This window comes from Enoplosus armatus, chromosome 13 (genome assembly GCF_043641665.1).
Source record: "Enoplosus armatus isolate fEnoArm2 chromosome 13, fEnoArm2.hap1, whole genome shotgun sequence".
NCBI lineage: Eukaryota > Metazoa > Chordata > Actinopteri > Centrarchiformes > Enoplosidae > Enoplosus > Enoplosus armatus.
This window is the reverse complement of record NC_092192.1, coordinates 8004595-8023992: the sequence shown is the minus strand read 5'-3', so window position 1 is coordinate 8023992 and position 19398 is coordinate 8004595. Positions and strand designations below refer to the sequence as shown.

At 40.8% G+C, this 19398-nt stretch overlaps 1 protein-coding gene across 3 annotated transcripts in view; it reads right to left on the bottom strand.

Moving 5' to 3' along the window:
* Positions 1-19398, bottom strand: part of dpysl3 (dihydropyrimidinase like 3) — a 37705-nt gene that overhangs the window by 6561 nt on the left and 11746 nt on the right. For all 3 annotated transcript variants that reach the window (XM_070918109.1, XM_070918110.1, XM_070918111.1), the window contains exons 2-11: positions 13403-13491; positions 11823-12007; positions 9964-10128; positions 9549-9610; positions 8639-8719; positions 6038-6106; positions 5005-5125; positions 3443-3599; positions 2626-2767; positions 1261-1431 (exon numbers count right to left, since the gene is read on the bottom strand). In XM_070918109.1, coding sequence (XP_070774210.1) covers positions 1261-1431; positions 2626-2767; positions 3443-3599; positions 5005-5125; positions 6038-6106; positions 8639-8719; positions 9549-9610; positions 9964-10128; positions 11823-12007; positions 13403-13491 — 1242 coding nt within the window. The remainder of the gene's footprint in view (positions 1-1260; positions 1432-2625; positions 2768-3442; positions 3600-5004; positions 5126-6037; positions 6107-8638; positions 8720-9548; positions 9611-9963; positions 10129-11822; positions 12008-13402; positions 13492-19398) is intronic.

Below are 19398 nucleotides of genomic sequence, written 5' to 3'. Positions count from 1 at the left end.
GTTTCACCTGTTTGTAATGTGGTTTCACTTGTTTAACTTTGAACACATGATAAAGAAAGTTATTGCGTCCAGACTATTGGTCCAGACTTTCAAAGCGCTAGCAGGCAATAGCTTGTCTGTTATTCAATTTGTTAAATTGTGGCCAGGTCAATATATTTCTCTAAATAGGAATATATGGAAATTGGGAAAGAAAAGCAAAGTGGATTGAACAGGAGGAGGATGGAGTAAATGGCAATCAAGCTACACTTCCAGTTCTGATTCAGATTGCATGTTGAGTGAAATCAAAGGTCTTTTGACCAAAGCTGTTTGAGATGAGTGGTTTTCCTACAAGCACTGCGTGCAGATGTTCCAAATGTCCGGGGTTTGTGAAAGCATTTCAAACATTAGTATTCACTCTTACATAACCCTGTGCAATGACTGACATTCTTTAAACCCACTATGGTTGTCCAATCCTGAAAATATTTTGGATGATCTGTTCAAGAAAATGTGATATAGAGGAAGGAAATACCTCTTGATTATACAGCGCATGGATTCCCTTTCAGTTAGCTGTACAGGGCATTTAGGAAAATGTTTGCATCACTGACACAGTGTTTGTTGCATTTGGATAAACCTGTGTATTTGAACCAACCATATTTTTTTTACAAGCCATTGCCGAGGGTTTATGGATTTACAACTTAACTTTACATTGAGAACTGGTCATGTGGCAAGTACAGTGTGAGTCGCATTAACAGTGAACATCCACTGAGACTTCATTTCCGTTCAGCGGAACTGAGAGCTCTCTGGAAGCTGCTCAAAAATGTGCTCTCTCTCCCTAACTCTCACTCTCTCTCTCTCTCTCCCTCTCTCTTTTTCTCTCTATCTCTTTCACACACACACAGATGTAGAAACTTATCTCATATCTCATATTTTGCTTTACTCTTACCCTAAAAATCAGACCCCAGCCCTTATATTCAGCCAATCACATTTCTGCACAACAGAATATATAGATTGATGCCACCAGGATTACTGTAATAATAACAGCACTGACAACGTCTCCTCAATGTTGGTGTACTTCTCTCTGCATTCATCCACTCTAGCCAAGTAAGACTGACGGAGAGGGTGTGAAACAATATAGTTTGACTAGTCTGAACGCTGAGCTTTTTGCTGAAATTATTTCCAGCTCTACTGAACAGTGGACTGAAAGGAAACTTCCATTAATCGTGAGCTGAATTTAACTGAAACTTGACACAAATACAAGAACGAACTGCACACCGTACGTACCGAGTTGTGTGTCTTGGCAGTGATGGTGCGGATGGAGTCTGTGTCCCAGATGACCAGGTCGGCGTCAGAGCCCACGGCGATCCGACCCTTACGAGGGTACAGGTTCAGGATCTTAGCTGCATTGGTGCTGGTGACTGCCACAAACATGTTCTCGTCCATCTTACCTGTAGTCTGGGAGGGAAACGAGCAAAAACAGGGAAAAGTAAGCATTTGTCAAAAAAGGGTTTCCTGGATACAACGGTAGCCCCTTCACCTCGTATAGAAATGCGTTTTGCTTCTAGATATAGATGGATTAGCTACGTGGCCATATGTAGCTCTAGCTGGATTGTATCTAGATGACATTCTCCTTTCAACATTTAAATACAAAAACAGCTTCAGATGATGCATCTTTCTTACATTTAATGATTAATCTTGTTGTATTGTGTTGTGTTTTTCTTAATCCCACTGATAAAATGGTCAATTATAAATGACCTGACGTCAGATACTATGAGCAAGATATTAAAGGAATATTTGATCTTTGGTTTCTAGCCAAGAGTGAGCTGAGAAGATCCATACCATTTTCATGTCTGTGCATTATAGCGATTAGCTTAGCTTAACATAAAGGCTGGAAACTGGGGAAAATACCTACCCTGGCTCTGTACAAAATTTAAAAATACGCCTACCAGCACCTCAAAAGGCTGCATTCAGTCCAAGTTTGCAGTGAGCTTGGGTTTTAAGTAACTTCCCTAAGGAAATAGATTCAGTTTAAGATTTAAAAAGCCTTTTTTACAGGCAGCACAGCACTCAACAGCTGTCTAAAGCTACACACCCTGTGTCTGCTAGCAGTACACTGATGCAGTGATAACAAGAGAGAAGGAAGGGGGAAAAATGAGGGCAGTGTGCTGTATCCAAAGGGTGAAGGAAAGGACAGATGTGGAGATAGAAAAGGAAAGGATAGAGCAAAGCAGAGACAGTGACAACAAGAGACTGAAATAAAGCTGGGGAGAGGAGGGAGAGAGAGAGGAATAGCTAAGGAGAGCAATGTCGGGAGAAATTGTGAAAGCCAGATAAAAGGAGGGAGACAGAACAAGAGCGTCCTTATAAAAATAAAAAATAAAAATAGAAACCGCAGAGATGAGAGGGCTGTCAAACTGAGCATCACAGAACAGAGACTGGAGATGACTGGTTTAAAACAAAGCTAAGGCTTTGAAAAAATATTATTTTCTTTAAAGAAAAAGGTTAGGGAGCAAGTAAATCAAGATGAAAGTAAAAGTCTAGAATACATTTCCATGTCCCGCTCCCATTATCTGTTTGCTTTTTGTCTGTCTACTTCTTCTAAAGTTTAAAAATGGAGAAATAAAAAAAAAAAACCTAAGTAGTTCTCACCACAGCTTTATCCCAGATGAGGCCCATCCTCTCCTCCACTCCATTGACACCTTCTGGGATCTGAGTGAAGTCATCTTTGCCGATGGCCTTCTGGGACACGCTGAAGGTGCAGTGAGCACTGCCAGTCACACTCAGGTCTCCACTGGGAAAACAAAGACACACACATATACAGAGTTAAGATGGAATCACACCAGCACAGCACAAAATAAAGTTCTGCAATCACAAAGAAAGATGTTTATTTACTTCAGCAGGAGAGGCCCAACAAAACAGAACAAGGACTGCGAGGGATTTAAATGTGACTTGTGCCAGAGTTTGTTCTTTCAGTACAAACCGTTACTAATGTTTCCTGTTTCCAATGTGACGCTCTAACTCACTTACCAGATGAAGTCCGCCAGAATCTAACTTTACTTTCATGCATTCATCTAACTGTCAAAGATAATCTTTGTACACCTAAATATAGACAACACTTTTGGTACATTTATTACAAGCTACATTTCTATTCAAGGGTCTTTATCAGTCGAAGTGGCCGTGTGTGGGAGCTTGTTTTTGACTTTCTTATTTTTGACCCTTCCCTCATGTCTTCTGATGAGGGAAGGGTTGGAGAGTAAAGGCAAGCTTTTCAACAAAAGTGTTGTAATTAAATCTGTCATTGTTGGTTGCTATACCTGCATGTATGGTAACCATGGAGCTAATTAGTAATCTAACCTTTTGTTAAAATGTACTGTATTTGCCTTGTGTTATCTATGTACACTATAGTAATATCAGATGATGATATAATATCATGTGAAATACAAATGGGAGGTGCTGTGATTTGTACCTGGACAGCAGTGTGTTCAGATAGTCTGGAGTGGTGGGATCAGGGCTGAGAGGAGGCGATGTTACAAAAGAAGCCGCTTTGGCCCAGTTCTTGCTCCAGTAATGTGTCCCGTCAGTCCCAAGGCTGGCTGTGATTGGCTCCCCAAACACAACATTTCCTGGGAAAGAAAGAACCGTTAAAAATAAAGTATCAAATGTACAGCACATAAAATTGATTTATTTTGGTGATTCAATCAATCCTGATTAATTTGTCAGCAGTTTAATCCCACTAAAAGCTTTGGTAATTATTTCCGAGTGTTTGCAGGAGAGGAACCACACCGAATTTGTGCCAGACATCAACCTTGGCAATGCACAAATTTCATTTTGGCTCAATTGTAGTTGAGCTTGTTCTTCCATGCATGATGAGCCAGGGTTTGATTCCTGTCGCTTACACTTGCTTTAGTGTTTCTTCATGGTCCTTTGCTCTGACACCTCACTGTTTGATGTCTGTCCTGGTTTAAATGTAAAATCTTAGGAATATATCCAAACAACGGTGTCAAACACAAGTGTGTACCTTCGGAGGTCAGCACTATTAAAACCTCATGTGGCCTTTCACCAAAGACGTCCAAACACACATACTTCTTTTCTGTCTTCTCCCGTTTTTCCTGTTCCATTCTCAAAAATTGTATATTTCACAATCCATCACAGCCAGAGAGCCACTCGGCTCACCTTGGCTCTTTACTGGGACTGTGAGGAATGGTCTGTGTGACAGCTGAACAAAGCTGAATGACAAAGCTGAAAATTCCTCGGAGGATAGCATCTTTTCTCATTATGTCAAGCAGAGCTAAAGTCTGTGTACATCAGCAGCTTCAGTAAAGACAGTAAAATCATCTTATAAGGGCATAGGCGTAGAAATCAGACAGAAAGATGAGCAGAAGTAAAATACCAAGGAAATATTCAGAACAAAAGAATATAGAGCAAAGTAGTCATTCTATGATGTTGTTTTTCTTGACTGTACATTGTTTTAAAGTTTCATTTTACAGTATTTCTGATTTCACAAAAAATAAGCTAAACGAGAAATGCATGAAAAAACAATATCATAAGATAAGAATCAACATCATGTTTTGTCTCATTTTTGTGAGCAACATATGTATTGAAGACTACTTGGAGATGATGCAAAGCCTTTACTCTGCTACTACTCTAATCTAATACACAATGTGCTAAAGCACTGCAATCTCCATGAAATAAAGTGGCCAATGCCCTGAGATGAAACTCAAAAATTAGATAAATCTCAAGCAATATACATTATCTTTTCTGTCAAAGAGCAGATGCTCCTTTTAATCCAATTTCTTATAGTACAATCTGCAGGTGATGCTGTTATTCACCTGGTGGGAGAGAAGATTCTTTCCTGTAAAATAAAACCTGTAATCGTTGTTTGAGTGTACAACACATCATCCTGTGTCTTGTCTTTAGGTGTGCAGCATCATTTCAGACAATCATTTTGGTTTTTTTCAATGAGCCGAATGCTTATTGGACATAAACATATTCTGCATTGTGCAGTGAAATCTAAATACTGCTCTTTACCTTTTTTCCGGGCCTGCGAGATGATGTCAGCAGCACTCTTGCTCATGACCCGGGTCACGTAGAGAGGACAGTTGGTTTGGCTGGCGATGGTGATGGCACGAAACACGGCCTCCGCCTCCAGCTACAGAAGGGACAGGACATTGTGGTTGACTTGGAAATGTTTTTCCCATTAGGATTTTCTCAAATAAACTTCAAGTATCTGAACCACAGCAAATGATGTATTTTTGGAGCTGTATTATTTGAATAATTCATTTTGAACCAAAATGACAAGTGGAAGCTTATAATTTTAACATCATAAACTGGAGAGGTTCATTCAGTTACATTGAGTTTACATTGAGTGCATTTATGATGAGCCCATTTCTATATTTCCATGTTTGTGGAAGTCAGCGAGCCAAAACAAGAAACGACTTTCGATACGACATGGTAAAAAAGTCACCAGTAGAAAGCCAGGCATGCCTCCAGATGTGATGACTGTCTCCTATGTGTAGTTTGTAATTTTCAAAGTGACGCAAACACTTCTGTATTTATTGTGTTTGAGTCTACAAGCTCAACCTGGGTCCAATAACCAATAAATTAAAACCAAACAGGACACCAGACACTGATAAAACACTAATCCAGCTTGGCCTCTGCTCAATTAAATTATGTTACCAAGCTTTTGATTCTTAAGACTCCACTTAACTGCATGACACTATGAGACTGGTGGGACAGCTTCACTCCGCCGCACCACAGAGTGGAAAATCCCAGTCAAGCTAAAGGCAGAGGACTTGCTGAGTTGAGAGCATGGCTTTCATTTTGCTGTTTGTTGAAGGAACATTAGCAGCAACAATTGGGAGAATTTTCACCCAACGCCTCTAATGTGTGTGAAAAACCACATGTGTGTAATAAGAACAATGTGTGGCGACCAGTCTGAGAACGCCATCGTGGATTAAAATTAAAACAACTATACTTGGAAATTTAAAATGTTCATGACTATATGTTTAAAATAATCTAATTAGTGTGTAATATGAACACTGTCTTTATGTGTGTGATGTACCTCTTCTGGCCTGCTCAGCACATGTCCCTCTGGTCCAGTGATACCCATCTGTAGCATGCGGGCCTGCTCCTGTTGAAAAAGACATGCAAGAAGTAGGCTGTTAGCTGTTTAGCTCACATGCAGGATTACTTTTTTTCGTGTTCAGTGGTTTGAGTGCTCGGGCTGATGTAAGGTTTTGGTCACACTTCAAAATGATATTCTGTTTCTGCTTCTCTCTGCCAGTGTGAAGGATATGAGAGGCAGTTTTGTCATCTGGGTCAGGCCACACACAGAGGACTGTGGGAATCCATGGGCTGTTGAGGGTCTTTGTATACATGTAGACTTACCTCCCAAAAGTTCTGCCTGCACTTGTGTGTCGTAGTAAATGCAGAGGTGACCACTGCATGGAGACACTTGAAGATAGCATCACCATGGATGCTTTATAATGACATGCTTTCCCAAAAAGGACGTTTTCAGCGTTAAAGGAAAATTACAGTATTTTTCCACCAGGGTTTTTTTTTAATCATAATTTGACCATTTAGACTTTGGGTCATGCTATGTTTGTCGTCGTAGAGATACAGGAAAAATGGACTCGGTAATGTGTAATTATGCATATCAGCCTAAGCAGAACAAGCCTCCTAAAGCTTTCCAAATAAACCTCAGCTTTAATGCGCTTACCTCTGAGTCTGTCCAAAAGTAGCGCAGAAATTAGCTCCCTGGATTAACTACTGTAGCTAACTTCATAGAGATCTACCCAAACTAGTAGTCTACATGTGTGAAGCTGTGGGTCGCTGTTGATTTAGCATGTACATGCTAAGTAGAGAAGTACTGCAGTAGCAAACAAGAGAAAACCTATATACAAAAATAAAAAAACTAAACAAAAATAAACTTATGAAACCTTTTCAGACAAACTACAGACAAACCAAAGTTCATTACCAATTAGGCAAACAATTTCAACAATCATTATTCCAATTGTCCTAATATGGGTTGTTTACAGTACATTAAAAAAGACTATTCCCTGAAACAATGAAAACTCCCCTCTGTACTCAACATGTTACAGTCTGAGTTCCCTCTACTATAAAGCCCAAGGGATGCTCCCACTTCCTGTTTGGCTCTTTGGACACATGACCAGCAGGTAATATGGATTTTGTTAGCAGGTTAGCATGCTATATCCACATAAAGCGTGCTTACATAACTGAGCCACAGAGGCCGGGGCAACACAACCAGGACTACAGATCTGTTGTGAGGACAGGAAGAAATAAATAATAGAACTGCAGAAACAAGAAGTGTGCAACCTATTCTTAGCACTGTGGCAGTCTTCTAAGGAAATTTAAGAAAACAAAAAAAAAAGTGCAACAGCTGGTTATCCAGTGGACTATTATGAGAATGAACGTGAGTCATGTTACACTGATGGCCAACCATATCTATTCCACTCAGAGCTCACACATGAGATGCTAAATCAAAAGGAACATGAAGAACGGAGGCGGAGAGGCAGCAAGAGGACCGATATCCCACAAGACTCACAACTTGCTGCTAGGAGTAGGACCTGATGACAGACTTGGCCCATTGCTGTGCCGGACACAGTTTCATTTCCCCAAAATCAACTAGCAGAGGCCGGCTGGACCAAACAGTCAGCTCTCCATATGGTAAGCAAAAGAGATTACAACCCTTGGGAAGTAGTAAAAGCCTTTCAGGACATAATAATGTTGGCCTCTGTTGAAACGAGTTGCAATATGCAATATGCAAAATATTGCAAAATGCAATGTATTAAATGATTAGACAGTGAGAATATTACCCAGGTTGAAAAATATTGGAATTTTCCTTAAAGATATTCTTGATGGAATTTTATTTTTGCAAAATCGCTACCAAGACCCACAAAATCACTGAGACGTAAACTTTGTGTGGAAATTGAAGTTAAAGTTGGAGTTCTCCTCAAGCGGGCATATAGTGGTCATAAGGGGAACTGCAGCTTTAGATACTTGGGCAATGGTTTCAGCACGTCTCCATGGCGGTTGTCACTTGTTTACACAACATGGCCTCTGTACCAGCACTAACAGCACTTATCACACACAGGTCTAAACAAGGCCTCTCTGTCTCATGAGCTCAAGTGAAGTCAGGTCGTGACATAATCTGGGAGTTCAGACATTTTTGGTCTTAAAGCTGATGGAAGTCAGATTCCCCCAAAGTCTCAGTTTAAGACTGGATAGGAGAGCTGGGATTTGTGATGAATCAGATCCAACACACACACAGTGACAGAATCCAGGCAAGGTCTGGAGCTCTGACTAATACCAACCCTCTCAATCCACCAACTATTAGGGTCCATTCACTTTCATTTGTCCACAATACAGCACAGGCCAGTGTATACTTCACCCACACATTAATGTCCTACAGCAAACACATTGTCCCTCTCATCAGTGACAGTGTGTTTAGTCTAGGAAGTGGAGATGCTCTGCGATAAGGCTTGACTAGGAACAGGAATAAATTACACTAAACTAAAGCAGATCACAGATTTGGACACGAGACAAGAAATTAAAGAGATCGTAGTAAAGAATATGAGGCAGGGGAGAAATGTGAAGAAGAAGAAATGTTCAAGAGCTGTATCTGTCAGTTTATTTATCTTACTTCAGCGATGATCTCGCCATTTTCAGCATGGACCTGAGCGATGCCTCCCCTCTCTGCCAAGAAGGTAAAGACATCATAGAGCTGGAGGAGAAAGACACAGAGACAGTGAAATTACAGTGGCACTGTTTTTATATTTAAAACCCTGCCTGGCTGTTTACACAAGAATCAGACACTCCTTTTTATTCCAGGGGTCACCCTGAAGCCACAATTTAAAAGAAGCCCGCAATTTACATGATGCCTACCGCGACACGCTGCAATTATTGTGTGTGGTCTCCAGAAATGGTTAAACTCATGTGGGATGAGCTGCAGTTGTTATGTTGCTGCGCCACAGTTCCTTAGTGAGCTGCATGACATCAGTTTTGCAAGCTGGACTATTTCAGTTGCCTCATGCGCTCCTCTGACCGACCGAATTAGCTACAGCTGCATGAGAAACATTTAGAGTCCTGCCTCACACTGTCTGGACAAACACTTTGTTTTTCTACATTCACCAGCTAGACTTACGTATGAACTATACATCATAGGTTACATAAGGACGGGGCATGTCAAGGGAGAAAAAAAGATGAATGCTTTTCTAAGACTTTACACTAAGTTGGAAATCTTGAGTATTATAGTGCCCACACCAATTAAAGGTTATAATTTATTCACGTTTTCAGACACTGTAACTGCTTAGAGCCAAGCCATTGCCATGTTTTCATGCTTCTTGACTATTCAGTTTCTCAGCGAGTCAGCAGTGATTGATTACATTGATCTTTATTTTGCACACTGAGTGAAATCAAGATAATACCATCCCATAATTTGAACTTCTACAGAAGATGTTAGAGGATGGTTCCCCAAGTCTTTAAAAAATACTAATTGGTTGCTTTTGGTTGCTGTAATCATTCCTCCTGTTCGTAAGTTAAAGTTTTTGTACCTCACTGTTGCTCATTTGGTAGTAGTCCTTGTAAGCCATGTAGACCTGGAACGAGTTCACACCTGTAACAAAGGAATACAACATAAAGAAGAAAGCATGTGAAAAATGCTACTTAAACTCCCCTAAAAAGGTCAAAGGTGGATATAAAAATGAACTAATAAACAGAAGTCATGTTAAGGTGTGATTTGAGTCTTATCTTGCAACATTATCTGTTTTTTTAAATGAAATGGAGGTTTGCTTATTTGCCTGCCAAAATAATATAAAATGACAAGATAAAAGAAAAAAGGGAAGCATTTTGTTGTATTTAGCTTTCTAAACTTTATTTTCATGCACTCTCTAATTAGAAGTGACAACTTGTAAAACTACACACAATCACTTCCGTAGGTAGATGTCATGTTACGCAATCGCGGCCTACCTTTCTCCTTGATGAGGCTATCCACCTCCTGCTTTATGCTGTCGTTCCAGTGGGTGATGTCCACGTGGAAGGAGTAGTCGCAGCAGGCCTTCTCATCGGCCCACTGCCTCCACTGGTCATAGGCCTCCATCAGGCTGCTACCGGGCTCTGGGATCACATGGTCCACTGGAGGAGAAGGATGGTAGAGGAGAGAGGACAGAGGGATGAAGGGATGAGGGGAGAATGAAAGAAGGGGAGAAGAGAAGTTTTCAAAGAGGTGGAGATGGAAGGTGAAGTCAAATGGATAGGCGGACGAAGAAGTGAGAGAGTGGGATGGGGACAGTCACACAGAGAGATGAAGACAGGGTGATGTCAGGATTTGTCTGCTGGTGTTTCGACTTTCTCCCTGTATAGTTTATCTTGCATAATCAGCTGTCTGTCTGAGTTCCTGCAGTGCTCAGCCAGTGGGGACCAACCTTGTCAGATGTCACATTACATTTTGAACATCTTTGTCTGGGTGCGAGTGTCCTTGATGAATTTGGAGGCCACTTCAACTGTGGATATTTTTAGACTTTTGTTTTTGATTATGTAACAGCAATCAATTTTTTAGGTTCCAGTTTGGCACACAAGGGCAGTGGATTTATCCTGGTGGGACCATCCATCCTAAAAATTTATTCAGTGGTGCAGTAAGGTGCTTTTGATGGCTGTAATGGCGCGCAACACATGGGAGTTCTTGTGTTATGGCATTTAGTGTATCTTATACACTCACTGAAGTGTATAAAGATAAAATACATATGCTATAAAACTTATTCCCATAAAATCATTAACCACTAAGAAAATAAGTATCATGCTCAAGCACATAAAATCATAAATATAACAAAATACATAGATTAGGTTTCTAATGTGTACATTTGCCAGATTTACTGTATTCACAGAGAGAGTATATGTTTGCTTTTGTGCCTGTAAGGTGAATGTTCATTTTGTGAATATCTTTTGCGTCTGTTTTCACTGCAATTATTCATGAATTACTGTCCATGAATAATTTCAGTGAAAACAGACATACAAAACAGTATCACCGTGCGCACAATATCCCGCTCCATCTTACTCAGCTGTAATACAATAAGGCCGCCTGCTGGCTCACCACCTGACTGGCTCATTCATCTCATTAAAGATGACCCAATCTGCTTATCTGGTCTTTGCATGTTAATAGGATAGAGCTGGAAACGGCAGTCACAAAAAAAAACATTGTTGTTTACTATGTCAACCATCTGAACTAGCTCTTTTGTCCAAGCACAACATCATTCTGTTAGTAGAGACAGACATACTGTGTATAGTATACAATACACACAGGCAGATACAAACCACAGTACATGTTTTTACTTTCCCTCTCACACATCACTCACTAGAATATAATCCCTCTATGAATGGAGCCCATGAATAGAGCTTACTACAGTGGCACGCCTGTTAGTGAATGTGTCTCACTGGCAGACGAGCAGCCAGCTCAAAAGAAGTTAATGGTATTAATGAGACTGTTGTATCTACCGGCTGTTGGCTGTGATAGTGTCTGGTCTCTCAGCTACATGAAGCACACATATGAACCCAGAATGTACAAAGACGAGCATGTAGACTGACACTGGTGTTGTATTTCCGTGGGAGCAGCGTTTCCCCCCTACGCCCCCCTTCCCGACCCAACCCCCTTACACTTAGCCTTTTGTGTGGACTCTCTTTTGGAGAGCTGCCCAAAAACAGAAAAATCCCTTTCTCTTTTCCTCTGTTGGGGCCTCGGCCCTCCTTCCCCTCCTTTTTTTCCCCTCTTTTCAGCTTTAGTTTAGTCGGAAGCTCAAATTTACTGCATGGATGACCTTTCCTACAGCTCTTACCGATCATGGTCGTGCCCCCGGCAAGAGCGGCCTTCGATCCCTGAGAGAAGTCGTCCACGGTTGTGGTTCCACGGTACGGCATCTGGAAGTGGGTGTGGATGTCAATGCCACCGGGGATCACCATCTTCCCATTCGCCTCGATGGTCTTCACCCCACCGGGCACGATCAGGTTGTCGCCGATCTGCCTGTTGAGGGCAGATGATGTTGTTGCTGTTGTATGATCATATGATGTTGCATTTTCAGTACTGGTCCAGTATTTTCAGTACTGGTCCAGCCCGACATTTGTCAAGAGAAAGACATCTTTCAAATCCATTCAAATCATAAGCAAAACAAGTTTTTATCTTTAGACTGACCCTAAAACAAAGTCAGCTATGCTTGAAGTAACACATTGTCACCATGTCAACACATCAACATGTCACCCCTGTTAAAAAAGTCTGTTGTTCAGACTTTATATTTGTCCAGACAGACTGGCAGGCAGAAGCCAGTGTCCCTGTGCCAGCAGTCCAATGGTCCAGCAGGCATCTGGGTGTTTATTATGCAACACCAGGCTTTCTGAGGGTGCCTCTCTCTGAGCTGCCTCACTAACGGGCAGAGGGGGGACAAAGGACCTATAACTGGAAAATCAAGTGGAAACAGAACAGGCGGGGAAGAGAGTGACAGACAGGACAGACTGATTCAGACTGACTACCCTCGTCTTGTCTGGTGGGGCGGGAACATGCTCATACTGGCACGTAAAATTGGGGACTAGACCGGCTGTTATCACCCTACTTTGTCTTTGACCCAACGGCCACTAACATGAACCCTAGAAACAAGGACTCTGTTTTTGGTTCAGGTCAGTCAGCAGGACACAATGTGCCTGATCAAGCAGCTTGTGCTCATGCATTTATTCTCTGAAGTTTCCATATCACTCAATCTGGAGGGAGAGTTAATTAGACCGCTATATTTAGTTTGGGTTAATTTAGACACTAATGGCAATATTTGCACTTGTATCACTGAGAGTGATGCAACCAATTTTACCTGCCAGTGTCACCTGCCTCAAGGTCAAAATGTTTTCTTTAACTTGTCACCTCCCTTCTTCTACAAATTCTAATCATAATTAAACACATTCGTAATTAATCTAATCTTAGAGGAAACAATTGAGATCATTTGTCAACCTAGGTCTTATTCTCATGTTTTTGTGCATTGTGACTATTGGTTATGATAACATTTTGCATTTACTTTTGGTCAGACAGATTGAGATTATCTCTGTTACGTTGATGTTTTTGGAAAGCTGTAGGTTCAGGCTCCTTGCCCTGATTGGTGTCATTCTTGCAGATATCCCACATCTTTACAACAATTAAAACAATTGGGTGTAAAGTCAAAATGGACAAAAATAAAACAATAAGGAACCGGAATTTCAAAATTCAGATTCACCTGATCAACCCATCTGATGGAATTAACAAGATGTCTTACTTAACATTTTGCAACAGGGAATAGATGAGATGCAGTCAACTTGATGAGCCTGGAGTGGGAGTGGAGTGATGAAAGCAAATGGGAATTTAATAAAAGCAGAGCAGAAAGGAGGACAGCGGAGGACTTACTTAATGACGCCATCCTCCATGTAGATATCAGCATGGAAGGACTGGTCATCATTCACGATCCTCCCGCCTTTGATCAGAAGCCTGTCGCTCTGTAGAGAAAGGGATGGGAAGAGGGGGAAAATAGAAAAGTTATGATTCAATGCAATTTTCCTCCCACAAAGACCCAGTTTGCCTTCAAACATTGTGAAGTAAAGCTTAATTGGAGGACGATCTACTATGCCAGATCACTTCTGTTCTATATTTAGAGCTGTTTTTCTACTTTTCCGCAGTTAAATCATGTCCTTCTTTTTCCACCCAGAGGAGATGAACAATGTTTCATTCATTCATTCATGGCTAGGAAGAGACGGGGACATGTTTGTCAGTCTTGTCCCATGCAAACACATAACATGCAGTTTAGCTATGGACCACCCTGTGGTTCTGCCTGCCTAGCTCTCCCCGTGGTCTTGTGCAGCAAAGCCGTTTGATTCCCCCTGCAAGCAACCCATATTTGCATCGACATTTGTTTGATGTCCTTGTTAGTCAAGGAATCAAGGTCATTTACAACACATGGTTGCACAATGAAATATAAGTTGTAGCTCCGTCATGCTACACACATGTAGAATATATGTACAAATATTCAAATTTAGAACAGAATGAAATAAAATCAAAATAAATTGTCCCAGGGTCTAATGAGTCCATCATATAATACCAAGCTTGCAGAGGCTAGGTCCAACCAATGCAGGTTCTTAAACACACACAATCACAGAAAATCATCTCTCTGTTAACATTTTTAATGGTCAACCAATTCTAAATTCGATATGTCATGAATTTCATTATAGTCCACATGTTAGGATGTTGCTGTGTTCCTGTAGCCCTCAACAAGAATTTGTCAAAGACGGTGAAGTGCTTCTTGCATCTAGGCTACAAATGTGTGACTGCTTTTCTCTATTACTTGTCTGCTCTGTGGTCAAGGGCATCCATTTAAATCTGACCTAATACAGTGACCAATATAAGATTACTGGTGCACAAAGTCATGCTTGTGATCATCATCAATGTCACCATTATCATGGTATCTGCCTTCCAGCCTGCAAAGATAACATCTACTGGTACAAAGACTGACTGAAATCTGGGAGTGCCAATTTGATCCCATGTACGCTTCACAAAATCAGCAACTAGGAGGTACTCATAAAGATAGAGAGTGCAGCTTTCACTGTAATATATATGTCCCTGCTGTAAAATGACAGCAAGCCATGGTGATAACATTTGGGAGGACGACAGTTTGCTGTTGGAAGCAGAACTGAAGCTGCTTTTAGGGACTGATCGTGGATTAACATCTTAACTGTCTTTATCCAGATTTTGTTATGCAACAAAACTGTTGGTGTTATTTTCTCAGTATAATCCATTTATCCAACAGACCAAATGCAATCGCCAATATCAGTCCTTATCACTGAATACAATGCACACACACTACAAAGCACTGTCACATCTGAGACACCGCTCAGCCTTACATCTCGTAATGTGGCCTGATCGGGGCGTTGCCATGACGCTACACAGTCAGACATCAAATCTGCTGCACCAAGGTCTGATTCTAGCAGGCCGTTGTCATAGCGACGGGTTGGCCGCAGGGAGACAGACTAGAGAGGAGGGGCAGCTGGTTTTGCTGACTTGTTGGATAGCTACTTCAGCGAACAACTGTCTATCGAACAGGTGGAGGGCAACATGGATAGAGGGGAGTTGTTGGGAGGAAGATGGGCAGTTTGTTGGGTGATCTGTGTTTGTTTAAGCTGGTGGTTAATCAGCCACATGAAGATAGGCTGAAACAACAAGTCAGTGGTGCAAAGTGTCTAAAGCTGAAATGATCAGATTATTATCTGCAATTATTGTGAAAATGGATTCATTGTTCAAAAATCAACAAACGCTCAGTTTGCCGGTTCCAGCTTCCCCCAAGAGAAGACTTTCTTTGTCTTCTATGATTTGACTTTCTTTGGCTTTGGGGTTCTGTTTTTTTGTCCAAAAAAAGCTATTGGAGGACATCACTCTGCTTATACCTTCATGACAATGCCCTCCACCACCCCAACGTCCTCCTTGTGTGATAAGCTTTGGCGTTGCCAATTTAACAAAACATTTAATCTTCATGTATGTGTTTATTAAAGGGAAATTTGTTCTCTCAGCAGAATCCCTGTTGCTGCTTGGACTCCTTAAGAGCTCCTTTCCTCCCAATTGTAACTGTACAATTTGCCATAAATGGTAAACTCAAAGACAGTGTATCTGACTAAAATGATGCCAATCAGTCAATCATCTAAGTCATTAATCAAGCAAAATATTAAACATTTGCTGATACCAGCTACCGCTGCGATCTCTGTTATAGCATGTTAAGTTGAATGGGCCGTTTTCAGGACAAAACAAGCAATGCATATATATATATATATATATATATATTAAATATATTAAATGACAGATCAGTTAATCAATTGTGAAAATAATCATGAGTTACAGCCATTCATGCACAGTATCTATCTTCTGTGTGGGTAAAGAAGACAGTTCCTTCAAAGCCTCAGTATTATATTCATACTCTATAAAATGGCAGGACTCAGGTCCTCGCCCAGCTGAGAGGAACAGACTTATTTTCTCATCAGCACATGCGTGCAGGGATTTACACCCCTGGCTGTGGACCCAGTGTTTCATCACTCTAATGAACTGCAGCCACTCCTTCACACGTCAGAAAAAAAGGAAAAAGCACAATACGGTATGTTGCTCAAATGATACAAGCTCTCAATCTGCTGAGCTCATAAACACATGCAATGTGTTTGTATCACTGTGTCTTTGTGTTTGTGTGTATGTGATGCAGATGGTGATGGAGTAGTGTGAAACAGAGCCCAGAGCCTTCCCATTCAACCACACCCTGAAGCAACACATTACAACACACAGTCATCAGTGGCTGGAACACAGCACCAGCATAGATCATGCTGTAGAGCGCGCTGCCCTGAAACTGTCGCTCATTAGCTCCAAGACAATACATTCCTGATCTAATCTTGGACTTGAATATGGAGTGCATATTCATAACTTCATTTCACCTCTTTAATGGAAATAATGATTCTAGGTTTGATGGGGATCAAAAAAGACACGTCAGCACCTTAAAATCCATTAACAATAGTTGCCGATTCATTTTCTGTTGATCGACTAATCGATTAATCAACTTATTGTTGTAGCTCTAAAATAATTGACAGATTAATCAACTACCAGCATTCAGTTGGTTTAAAAGCTGCTTAAAAGCAGGAATGAGTCACAGCACTGTGTGTGTGGAAAAAATTAACTATATTGATAATCGATTAATCGTTTCAGTAACTGAATAAGCAAAAATGCTAAACATTTACTGCTTCCTACTTCTCAAATGTGAGGATTTGTTGTTTTTCTCTGTTTTGTATCACTGTGAACTGAATATTGGGTTTTAAACAGTTGGTCAGAAAAACCAATTTAGCAATTTAACACTTTTTTATCTATTTTCTATCATTTCATAGACTGAACTATTCATTGATTAGTGAAAAAAGAAACGGTAATAATGGAGTACAACTCAGCAATTCAGACCTGCTCTCATCTGCATCAGACGAGTAAAGATTTTTTATCTTTCTGATTTATAATACTGCAGTGAGGGGTGTGCCCTCATGCATGGGTGCTTTCCTGAATGGGTTTCTTCTCTTTCTGCCCACTCTCCCCACTGGCCTATAACAGCATGCAAGAGACCACAATCCTTTGACAATCAATAGCTTTCCATCTTCATTACAACCCGGAAACTGTCAGTCTGCTGATTTCAGTCTTCCCCAGTTTGTGCATCTGCCAGTGAAATACATAATGAACTTAGAACTGGATTTGAGTCCAGTCAGTGGAAAATGATCAATAACTTAACTCCTCATTCAAAAGCATGTAACGGTACAGGTCTTTTGAATGGCAACAAGCATGCCCAAACTGTCAAAGAATTTCAAAAACACATCATTTAAATCTAAGTGGTAGTACTGTTTGGCAAGGCAGTACGGGTGACCGAACTGTCAAGCTCTGTCAAAGACATTTAAATGAGACGGGAGTTTTTTCATTATCACTTCTTAATCTCACTTCATAAATCTAAATGTAGACCTAGCACTTATTGTGGCTTTTTCCTGGAATCTATGACAGACTGCCACATTTGCCAGTGCTCATGTCATTCAACCACAAACAGCAATATGTTACTCACCCAATATTTATCAGAATATATAGCAAGTGACAGCATGCTGTTTCCCAATGCTGCCACAGTTATGTAGTCAATGCGTTTCAGAATGTATCCAGGGATATGACATGACTCGTGGCAAAATGTGTTTTCCTGTAAGTGGGGAAATCGTGGGTATAGGGTTGATTGGCACCCCCAGCCAATCATGCCACCAGGAGGTCCTCCCATCAACTCAGATCATTAAGTTTTTAAGGTTTCATATTATAACAATTTTCTTCCGTGTGTGAAGGAACTCAAACCCTTGTGACTGTGTAACCATCTGTGCTATTATGTGGTTATGGGTTTAAACCTAACCATTTGTTGCGACATTAACGAGACAGCACATAATGAACAGATACCATAGTCATAATGCTGTTTGAATTGTTGCAGCCCTGACTTTGGCAAAGACAATTTAACGGCATTCAGTGGCTGTTGTGGTATTCACACAACAGAGTCCTGAATCTGAGCTGGGACTGGGTGCCCGCTAGCGTTTCAAGATGGTAGATTCAGACAATTACAACATCACAGTGTACAGTGTACATATGTGGTGTGCAACTTATAACTGACTTCAATCCACACATGTGATGTGTGACATGATCTCCTCTTAGATGTAGTGAGATTCAACTTTGTTTGGTAACGTTGTCTGCTTTCATAATAGCGTTGTGGCAAAATGATGATCTGACGGTGAAGACTTGCCACTGCTTTCTCCAGCGCAGCTGTTTCCACCATATTGGATATTGACTTCCATTGATTCTTGCCCACATTGATTTTAACCAGTTTTAAAATGTTTTCTTGGTTACTGTTCCCCCTACAATATAATCAGGAAAAGGGATATACATCAGTCATAGTCTGCCTGCGCAAGGCACAGTGTTTCAGATGCCACTGATCAGAATATCATGAAGTATCCAGCTTTTTCCGCTGGTTGGATTTACACTGAATTTATGATAACAATGCATCTCTGTTCTTGTATTTTGAAGTGATCTCTCCCGTGAAAAGAACTTGGTTTACACAGCTCTGCCCTAACCTGCTTGCGCACTAGGATTTGTGAAAAATACTTTGATCCATTCAGAGATTGAATCATTCGGGTTTGGACTGGAGGAGGCAGGTCTGAAACTGGGTGAAACCCATTGACCAGACATCGACTAAAAGTAGTGATTTTCTGGATTTCCCAGAATAAGCAGCTACAGCCACAGAGCATGTAGAGGTACAATCAGACTGAAGAGCCTACATGTCTATCTCTTTCTAAAGAGATTCGTTGAAATAGCTTGTACATTGTGTTGCAACCTTCAATTTCAGGCATCATGCCTATATGTACAACAAAATGAAAGATTTTCTACAATGTTCAATGCTTATATTCTGTTAATGTCGCATGCTTGAATTATCCGTTTCTGTCATCTCATCTCATACCCAACCAGGTTTCTTCAGAGAGTGCCCTGAGACATGTTTGTTTTGGAAAATAATGTAGTAACATAATTATATTAGACCAGATTAAAATGTGCTTAAAATGGTGAAAAGAGCACTGTTCTTGGTTTAGTACACAAGACATCAATGATGATGTTGATCCTGATTTGCTCTGACTTTCCAGGGTCACTGACCATGTCCTCGTTTGACAATCATGTCAATGTTACAGCATAATCTCACTGGATGAGCTGCACATAGCACATAGCAGTCTTTGGAAATAATGAACTGTTTAGGTGTGTTCAGACAGAAAACAGCGCACTAAACTGTTTGCGCAGTCCGTGTTTATTCGCCAAGCTGTTACTAGCCAATAAAAAACAAA